Source organism: Elephantulus edwardii, unplaced genomic scaffold (genome assembly GCF_000299155.1).
Source record: "Elephantulus edwardii isolate Elephantulus edwardi_28Jun2011 unplaced genomic scaffold, EleEdw1.0 scaffold00008, whole genome shotgun sequence".
Classification (NCBI taxonomy): domain Eukaryota; kingdom Metazoa; phylum Chordata; class Mammalia; order Macroscelidea; family Macroscelididae; genus Elephantulus; species Elephantulus edwardii.
The window spans coordinates 34106974-34117687 of NW_006399758.1; the positions used below are offsets into that span (position 1 = coordinate 34106974).

The 10714-nt window shown below is 37.6% G+C and overlaps 1 protein-coding gene across 1 annotated transcript in view; it reads right to left on the reverse strand.

The window, feature by feature from the left end:
* Positions 1–683: 683 nt before the first annotated feature.
* CNGB3 (cyclic nucleotide gated channel beta 3) overlaps positions 684–10714 on the reverse strand; it is a 244371-nt gene continuing 234340 nt past the window's right edge. Inside the window, exons 17-19 of the mRNA XM_006880559.1 lie at positions 3381–3527; positions 2997–3171; positions 684–944 (exon numbers count right to left, since the gene is read on the reverse strand). Coding sequence (XP_006880621.1) covers positions 684–944; positions 2997–3171; positions 3381–3527 — 583 coding nt within the window. The remainder of the gene's footprint in view (positions 945–2996; positions 3172–3380; positions 3528–10714) is intronic.

Genomic DNA, 10714 nt, shown 5'->3' on the forward strand with positions numbered 1-10714 from the left:
ACCTTAGCAAAGGTAAAAATTTTCCAACATATTGCTGCAATGAGATTTTGCCAAAATGTCCATTCTTCTGTCCAATATTGCTCTTCATTGTCATCTTCTGGAGGTCTGATTTCCCATCTAGGGGAGCCATAATTTCTGCTTCCCTTTAGACCCAGGTGCTTAATTGATTAGATATCATAATGACTCCTTGCCTTCATTTGCATAACAATCATCTGACTTTTGGAATATTTTATTAAAATCCAAATCTTCTGAAAAAGGAAAGATAATATTCATATGCACAGACAATGCCATATAAGAATTTGCATACAAATATATTTTAAGAAAGCAAGATAATGAAGATCAAGCCAATCAAAAGAAACATTATCTGGAAAGAGCAAGAGAGGAAAGAAAAATCCAGCCCAATCCAAATAGAAGAAATAGCAATTGTACAAAGCTAATGACAGTGGAGAATAGGGATGGTTTTTAATAATCTTCTTATTATCACTGCATAAAATCACACTCTCAGATAAGTCCTACCAACTAAGCGAGGGATTTGCCGATGGTTTCTCAAGGGTACTGGCAAGGTCTTTTCCCCTCATTAATTTAAACTACAATCCTGGGTACAATCTCTTTGGGAACCAGCAAGATTACCTGTTAAAGATAACTAAACATTTATTGTTCAGCTTTTTCTTAGATTTCAATGGTCAGAGTCTCTTCTCCTTGACTTCGATGGTCAGAATCTCTTCTCCGGCCTCAGCAGAGGGAGCCATGCTGATGATGAGTGACTGACAGGTAGTCCCTCTAGGTAATGACTCCTTTTTCGGACTTGACTTGGGCACTTGCTCCTTAGGAGAAGGACTTGCTCCACAGTTGGGTTCATCCGGTGCTTTTTCTGCTTGCTCCGTTCCTTTATCTTCATGTGCTTTTCCTTTATCCTCTCCTTCTTCAGAGTCTTCACTTTTTCTCTAGAAGAAACAGTTAGAAAAACTTAATCAAAACCGAGCACTTCAGAGTCTCTTAATTAGTATACAATGACAGCATCATTGCCAAGAAAAAGACCCTCTGAATTAAGCCAACAAGGGGATTGTGAATCCCTATGCATCTGACTACCGCTGATCAAGTTTTCTGACATGCTAGAGTGTGAGGCTGAGCTGTCATTTTTAATTTTTAAAGTTGCTTTAGATTGTATTTTTGCCTTACAAAGGAATTCTCTTTCCAATTTTCCCTCATACTCTGAATTATTACTCAGTGCTAAGGAGTCTTTGTTTTTGCTCTTTAAATGTTTCTTTTTAATAAAGCCAGAATTAACAAAATACCAGGAAAAACACAATAGGAAGTATGGTATTCCTCCTGCACAAGCTCTTGGGAGAACTTCAGAAGAAACTCATATCTCTTTCCTAGAACAATCTTCTCCATTTGTCCCAAGGGCACTTGAGGTACAGGAGTTTTGGGTTTTTTTAGCTACAATTTTTTAAAATATCTATTGTGTTTTAATATCATCTATAGAAAGTTCATAGTAAAAAAATTACTATGCTTTTTACTGAAGATGTTTGGGATCCATTTGAGAGGCTTCTATGAGGTATGAATGTGCATGTGTGAAGTTCAGAGCCTATACTTTTGCTGATATATTTCTCTACTCTTATCTATTTTCTATACCAATTATTAATACTGAGTTAAGGAAGTATTTGGTTTATACTGCATCCCTAATTTTCCCCAGTGTGTGTATGAGGAGAAGAAAGAGGGAAGTTTCTGGAATGTGGCTGATTTGAGAATATTTCCTTTCCTCACTTTCCGAGAGGTCTGCATTCATCCTTTTATTACTGTTTCAGAGACAATGACTAGATTCAGAAAAGCAGAATCTCTGTTTTACAGCATTTGCTCTGATGCACTGATTTTGAGGATTAAAGAAATATTACACAAAAAGGGAAAAGAAAAACAATTCTAGTTGAGTTTCTTTACATTTCTAGATATCAGGGGACAGTCCCACTGTAGGTCTGGAAATCTGAATATCCGGATATATATTCTGCCACAAATTGTGATAATAGCCAAATTCCTTGATCTGATTCTCAGTTTCTGTGTCTATAATATGAAGGACTTAAAGGCAGTCTATAGGGTCCCTTCTGGCTTAAGAATTTATTGTGTATAATAGATTGAATTTCTGTGAAATGTTATTACCATGTTGGTAAAGTGGCTTATATAGGCATCTGTTTGTTTGTCTCTCTACTGGTGCATGTGCGCATGCTCGTGTTATCTCTCTCTCTCTCTCTCACACACACACACACACACGCACACGCACGCGTGCGCACAAACACACACACACACACACACACACACACACTGAGAGAGGAGAGAAAGCCTGTATAACAAATCCATGAGGACATGAGGATTAAATATGATGATATTTGGGGTAGTAGTTTTAAAAAATGAGAAGTGCTAAGCATAATGCAGTAATTGTTAGAAGTAAACAATTCAAGTGTTTGGAATTCAAACAAGAGGTGGGCTGGCAAAATGGGTGATCTTGGAGGACATTATGCTGAGTGAAGTATCTCAGTCACAAAAGGACAAATATTACGTGGTACCACTGTTGTAAAATAGGACTGACATCAGGGTTGGGGGGAGACTGAGAAAGATGAGTTCAATAATATATACTACATTGAAACAGATGAGGGAGAAAACTGTTTAAACGGGATATGTGGTTATGTATTTTTGTCATGACAGGAGTCCAGAGTGAAGGCTGCATAGTGGAGTGGAACTGGGGTGGGGGGGAGAGATTGTAAAACAATGAAAGAATTTTTCTTTTACTTTTCCAAGAGGGGAGTGTACTAGGGGAAGGGTTGGGAGGGGAGAAAAATAAAACAATGAATAAAAGGAAATTCAGAGTTTCTGTAAATTTTCATTGAAATTAATAAAAAAATAAAAAAAATCCCAAAACAAACAATTGAACAAAAGAGGTGGGCTGGGTAGACTTAGTCCATTGCTCTGTCCAGTACAAACATCTATTTAGTCTGTCTTATTACCTGAACTGTTTGTTCTTTCTTCAGTTTGAGTAATCTTGCAAGCCCTGCTTTTCCTTTACCTCCAAGCAGAGCTTTAAACATTTTGGGTGTCTCTTCTTTAGGTGGGAAGAGAAAGGCATACCCTTTTTTTGGAGGAGTTGCCTCTGCAGTCTTACCCTTCTGTTTTAGAATCACTCTGTAAATGGAAGAGTAAAGCTATTTTAGATAACTCTGTAAGTTCCATCAAAAGACCTCCTAGTCTGCTTTTAATGGACACCTTAAGATACAGTTTCTAAATAGATCGTATGGGGAAAGCTAAATGCTGTAGCAATAATACGGTTCTCTTTGCCTTGAATTTTATAAACTAAAGCCAGCCTATTTCTAATGGAATTTTAAAAGTTGTACCTGGCTTTCTTCATGAGGAGTTTTTCCGAATCTGGGTAATGGACTAGAATTTCTTGGAGGGTCTTTTTGTCCAGTGTCAAAAGATTGGCAAAACCATGAGCTGCCACGTTGGCTGTTCGGCGGTTTCCTCCACCTGATGCTAGAAGACTGTAAGAAAGAAAAGTGAGTCCTTGACACCAATTTCACTCTTAATCTATTATGAAAACATTGAAAGTAATCGTTTGAAAGTACATTGCTGTATTTTCAGATATTTATTCTTCTTTGAGGTGATTCCCAAAAAGGTGAGGTTTTGGTGGTTTATGTGGGTAAAGTCAAAGTATGATGGTAACAAATGCGTGGAAAGTCTTCACATTTCTCTTACACCTGCCACAAATCAAGGACTTATGGCCACCAAGTGCCTCATCAGCTCTCATTCTAGGTTCCAGACATACTAGATATATTCTACTTGCTCTTCTAGACTGCTCCATCACATTTCTCTATCCCTTTTTGATCTCTAGAAAGTCGACTCCTTTGGGCTTTCATTTGGGCTCAGCCAATGAACAAAGTCCAAAAGAAAGTGAAGAAATGCCAAAGTAAGTAAGATAAAGAGAATATCTCATAGGGAAATTTGAGAAGACAAAGCAAGGGATTATCACACAAACAACTGAAGTTAGAAAATCAAAAGGGAAGAACTTACTTGGCATTTCTCAAGATGAAAGAACTAAAAAACGAATTCAAGCCTAGAGGTTCAATACTGACATGTTCGATGGGCAAAATCTTTAATGATGTAGAAAGCATTAAAAGAAATTGGAAGCAATGCCTAGAGTCATTGGTAGACACAAAACCATTTCAGGAAGTGATACATGACCCAGAACCAACAGTACTGAAGGAAGAAATCCAAGCTGCATAATATAAGATCCCAGTAATTGGTGGAATGCCAATTGAGGTGTTTAAGGAAATAGATGCAACCTTTAATGTGTTCACTAATCTCTGCCAACAAATATGGAAGGCAGCTACTGGGCTAACTCACTGAAAGAGGTCAATATTTGTTTCCATTCCCCAAAAAAAGTAACCCGACAGATTGTAGAAATTATCAAACACTATCATTAATATGGGAGCTCTGGTGGCCTAGTGGCAAGACATTGCACTGCAGTCCTAAAGGCATGCAGTTCAAATCCACCAGCAACTCCATGGGAGAAGGATGGGCAATCTCCTCCCATGCAAGTAAATGCCTCTGAAAACCCACCAGAGGGTCAGCTATGGGTCAGTTTTGACTCAATGGTACACCACCACCACCATCATTAATATCACCCCCAAGTACAATCTTGCTGAAGAGTATTTAAAAATGAGTTGAACAGTAACCTTACAGAAATCCAAACTGCATTTAGAAGAGACAATGGAATGAGGGATATCATGTTGATGTCAGATGGATCCTTGCTGAAAATAGAGAACACCTGAAAAGGTTTACTCATATTTTATTGACCATGCAAAGGCATTTGACTGTATGGATCATAAAAATATTATGACCAACACTCAGGAGAATGGGAATTCCAGAACACTAAATTGTGCTTATGCAAAACCTCTACATAGATCAAGAAGCTATTGTCCGAACAGAGTAAGAGAACAATGCACAGTTTAAAATCATAAAAGGTATGTGTTAGAGAAATTTCCTTTTTGTATGCTGAGCAAATAATGAAAGAATCTAAACTGCACAAGGAAGAATGTGACATCAGTATGCTGATCATGAAACCTTTCTTGCTGAAAGTGAAGAGGACTAGAAACACTTTCTGCAGAAGATCAATCACTGTAGTCTTCAATATGGATTACATCTCAATATAAAAAAAAACCCCAAATCCTCAGAACTGGACTGAGAGGCAACATCATGAAATATAGAAAAGACTGATTTTGACAAGAATTTCATTTTACTTGGTCCAAAATCAATAACCATGGTTACAGCAGTCAAGAAATAAAAAGATGTGAACCAAGGAGGGGGGGAAAAAAGAGAACCCAGAAACAGACCCAACTATCTATTGTCAACTGATAATTGACAAGGAAATAAAACCTATCAGATGGGGAAATGGCAATGTTTTCAACAAATGGTGCTGGGAAAACTGGACTTCCTCTTGCAGAAAGCTGAAATGGGATCTACATCTCACACCATACACATAAATCAACTCAAACCATAAAGTTCATAAGAGACAATCTGGGATTAAGCTTAGAAGGCCTAGTCTATGGTATAAAGAGACTGACCTTCTAAAGATTAAATCCCTTTGTGCATCAAAAACTTTTTCCAAAAGGGTGAAAAGAAAACCTACCAACGGGGAACAAATACTTGGCAAAGCCATTTCAGACAAGCGTCTCACAACGAAAGTTTACAGAATACTCCTGGGCCTCCACAAGAAAAAGACTGATAACCCAATTACAAAATGGACAAAAGACATGGAAAGAATTTTCACAGAGGAAGATATTTGAAAAGCCAACAGACACATGAAGAAATGCTCCAAATCCCTGGCAATAAGAGAGATGCAAATCAAAACCACAATGAGGTAGCATCTCACTCCAGTAGCAGTGGCAAAGTTTAACAGGACAGCAAGTAATAAATGTTGGAGAGGACGTGGCAAAATGGGAACTTTTGTACATTGTTGATGGGATTGTTACAATGGTACAACAACTCTGGAAGGCAGTTTGATGCTTCCTCAAAAAGCTGAACATATGACCCAGCTATTCCACCTGTTGGAATATACTCTGAGAGAATGAGAACTGAGGAACAAACGGAGACTTATACACCAATGTTCATAATAGTGTTGTTCAAAAACATGTCCAATCCCAACTGAATAGATTGAGAAATTATGGTACATTTACATGATAGAATACTACGGAGCTTGCAGGAGCAATGCTTTTGTAAATTACTACTTAACTTGGGAGGAACTGAATAGCATTATGCTGAGTGAACTAACTCAGTCCCATCAGGAAAATACTGTATAAAACCAATATTGTAGAAAGAGTATGAGGATCCAAGGGGGAGAGGAGGCTGGAAGCAGAGGGATGAGGATGTGCGGGGGATGGGTGATTCATCATAGGGTCATACAATTTGTTGGGTGGGGGTGAGGGAAATTGGAAGGATCTGGTATGAAAAACAATGTATTAGAATTTTGCAAATAAACTAGTATAAAAAATATAAAATAGAATGTATATGAATGATTGTGTGAAACACAATGTAAACGAAAGATTGTATAAAACAATGTATATGAATGAAACATACTGTAAAGTTATTATTATATAAAAACAAGAAAAAATATGTATAAAAAAGAAATAAAAACATGTGTTGCTTTGGGAAAAATCTGCTCTCGAGGACCTCAGCAAGTGCCAAAGAGCCACAATGTGAGTTTAAAGACCAAGGTGCGCCTAATTCAAGACATGGTCTTTTCAGCTACTTCCTGTGCATCTGAAAGTTAGAGGATGACATCGGATGACAGAAGAAGCAGCAAAGACTTTCGATTGTGGTGTTGGATAAGAGTTCTGAATGAATACCTCATGGACTGCAAAAAGAACTAACAAGTCTCTTCGAGAAAGCCTAACTAGGGTGCTGCTTAAAAGCAAAGATTTATAAACTGAAGGAAGAAGTAAATGACAATGTTGACAAATTCCTGGAGGATGAGTATGAACTGGCAAAAGAGTGAGACACTCCTGAGAATTACAGTCTTAGGAAGATACATTTTTGTTGCTTTTACCTACTGGAACCTCATTGTGTTCTCACTGTGAAGAGCTAACACAAACCCTCTGGTGGATTTGTCAGGGTGAAGGGGGAAAAAAATCATATGAAATGTTCCCAAAATGTATTTGTTCTCCACAACAAAGGCCAGCTTCTAAACTTTAACGGAGTGTTATCCCACCTAAAGGAAGGGTATTATCTCACCTCAGCGCTCTCTAACCTTCTTGTTTTACCTAACGAAAATGGGAAGCTAAGTAACACTTGAGAAAGTTACACCCCAGGGACAGAGGCCAAGTAAAAGTTGGAAACTGAATCATAAGATTGTAGAATACTTTCATTTCTCCATATTTTAGTACCACACTCTTAGTTCCTCTGTCAATAGCATGGAATGTAGCTGAAACAGATCCATGCTGAAGATCTCTCTCTAACAAACCTGCTTAGGGAAGACCAAAGTCATCAAGAGAGAGGAAAACAAAGACTAGAGAGAAATTTGAGCCCTCTGCCATGTATAGTCACAGCAAACATTAAGTACAGCTTACTTCCTAGAAACATTAACGTAAATATGTCATTCTAGAGGCCCATTTCTGTCAGTTCCTGTTACTTCATGTCCAGATTTCAGAAGCAGATGTGGATTTAGGTGGAATCAATTCCTTTGTCTCATGGACCATTGTTCCATTCACCCTTCTTTCATTTGGGGACATTTAATACTAACTGAACTGTTTGTCCTCTAGCACATGATCATTTAGAAACCTCTTTGTAGGGTTGGGAATATTTTGGGACTTTCTTACAAAGCTGTTCATTGAGGGAAATTTTCTATTGGTGGGATGCTGGAGAAGCATTTTGTGGACAAGAGGGAAAATGATGCTATTTTAAACGTTGCTGAGAGTTTGGGCAAAATCCATCTGGCAGGCAAACTATTTCCTCTGTTCAAAAACTCATCAAGCACTCCAAACGTGTAACCTGTAGGCAAGTGTAATTAAAGCTTGAGAAATCTCAAAATAACCTGACATTTAAATATGTATTTCCGCTCTGCTTTCATAGTCTGACACACACACAGACACTCTTAGGCTCAAATTAAATTCCCCAGTGCCATGCAGCCCTATCTAACTACTGGATTACCATGCACCCAAGTCTACGGGAATGTGAGTGAAATAGCCACATGGAATCAAGGCCCTTCAAATAATAAAATCTATTCCATAGATAGGTCAGAAGGTAGATAGGAGGAACTTAGGTAGATGATTGAGTAAAGATAGGGTGGAGAAAGAGTGAGATAGAGACACACACACACACACACACACATAGAGTGACACACACACGGGGAGAGAGAGAGAGAGAGAGAGAGAGAGAGGACATTTTATGTTTTATCTTGAAAAAAACCCAACCCCAATCAAACCAGTGGAGGTAGAATTTGTTTGGGGAAGAACCTTATAAAAAATAAAGTAAGTGCTATTATCATGACGAAAGAAAGTCAAACTAAAAGCAATGAGAAAAGTAAGTAGGTATTAACATGGTAAACATTTACAGATTCCAATACATACTTTCTGTCTTGATGGAGTAATTTTAATGTCCTCACATTCCTGTATTCATTTGTAATGTTAAGTGTAATAAGTCCTATTTAATCCCTTAATGTGAGCTTACCTGAATTTTTCCATCCCCCCCTCCTAGTTTTTTTGGCTTTGATTGAACATTTCATCTTCTTTTGTCACATCAATGATACTTACTTTTTTTGAAAAAAAGGAAGCTATTTTCATAAGGGTTTCCAACAGCTTTTAACTAATTTAAGCTCATCTTCAAATAATATAAACTTCATCTGGGAGTGCAGGCACCTTCTAACAGAATAATTCCAATTCTTGCTCCCATTCCTTATAATAATGCTGTTGTTAGTTTTAGCTAGTCACATCCTATAATCATCCAATACACTGTTGTTATAATTATTTTCTAAGCTGTTATCTTTTTATATCTATTGAAGATAAGTAAAATATGAAAATGTTTTTGTTTTCATTTCTTTCTTATCCAATGTTCTTTTCTTGTGTAGATCTGAGTTTCTGACTTCTATACCCTTTTCCTGTTTCTTGAAAAAAGTTTTTTAATAGTTTTTTATTTTATACTTATTTATAAAGTTTGTATACATTGTATACACATCAATCATTCCCAATTCCTTTACCCTCTTCTCCCTCCATCCTTCAAATTGTGTGAACCTATGATTAACTACCACCCCCCCCATCCTCAGTCCTCTGCTCCTTCCCTGCCCCCCATTGGATCATCATACACATTCTACAATAATTATCTTATACAGTATTTGTCATTATGGGACAGTTACTTCACTTAGCATAATGCTCTCCAGTCCCTCCCAAGTTAGGTAGTGCTTTACAAAATCATTGTTCCTGTGTGCTGTGTAATATTCCATTGTGTGAATATACCATAATTTCTCAATCACTTTGATTATGGTTGGACATTTGGGCTGCTTCCATGTTCTTGTGATGGTGAATAATGCTGCTATGAACACTGGTGTACAAGTCTCCGTTGTTGCCTCAGTTCTCATTTTCTCAGGGTATATCCCAAGCAGTGGAGTAGCTGGGTCATATGTAATTTCTATGTTCAGCTTTCTGAGCTTTGAAGAACTTTTAAAAAACATTTCCTACAAAGGGGTCTATGAGGTAGTTCCTCAGTTTTTATTTTTCTGAAAGATTCCTTATCCTTCATTAAAAAAAGCTTTCCATTGTTGATTTGAGTATATGTTCACGGAGAAAATGGACTTCCCATTCAATAATTCATGCATTTCATGTTTCATGGCATTGATTACAATCTTCATATTGTAAATAACCTTCTTCTCACTTCTTTCCGGTGTTTCCAGTTCCCATTTGTCCTTCTTTCCTATCCTTTGCAGCTTCTGGACTCTATCCTTGGCGATGCTGCCTTTTTATTTAGTGTAGATGATTGTTCTAAGGAGTGAGTTACTCCCTGGTGTTATTACATGTGTATAGGCCCATCTATCACTTGGCTGGAAGTTTAGTCATGAGGGTGATTTCAGTCTCAAGCTTGAAATTGGACTAAAGGCCATAATCTAGGGGGTGACATCACTTTGTGACAAACCACCAAGATTTTTTTGTTTTTGGCGATTTCAAGTTTTGTTCTTTTTCTCCCACTCTATCAGGTACCTTCGTTCAGAGCAGTTAGCCGTGGTTGCCAGGTACCATCTTGTTCTTCTGTCTAAGGATCACTGAAGTTCACATGGTTCATTAGTCCTTTGGACTGATAGTCATTAACTTTATTCATACTTCTTTACTCCAAATGGGGAGAGACTAATACTGACACCTTATGTGAGAGCCAGGGCACTGATAGATATATGGGCATCCATGTTTCTGGCAGTATGATTCATAAAAGCAAGGATGTGGAAACAACTTATGTGCCCATGAGCAGATTAATAGACAAAACCCGAAACTACAACAGTACATGAAATGCAATACTATGCAATGTTAAAGAAAATGAGGAATCCTCAGACACCTCATAATGTGGATAAGCATTACGCTGAGTGAGTCTACTACTATAAAAAGTTAAGGAAAGGTTTAAATATTGTTGTTGTTGTTATGTGCCATTGAGTCATTTGTGACTCATAGTGACCCTATGTACAAGAGCCCTAAAC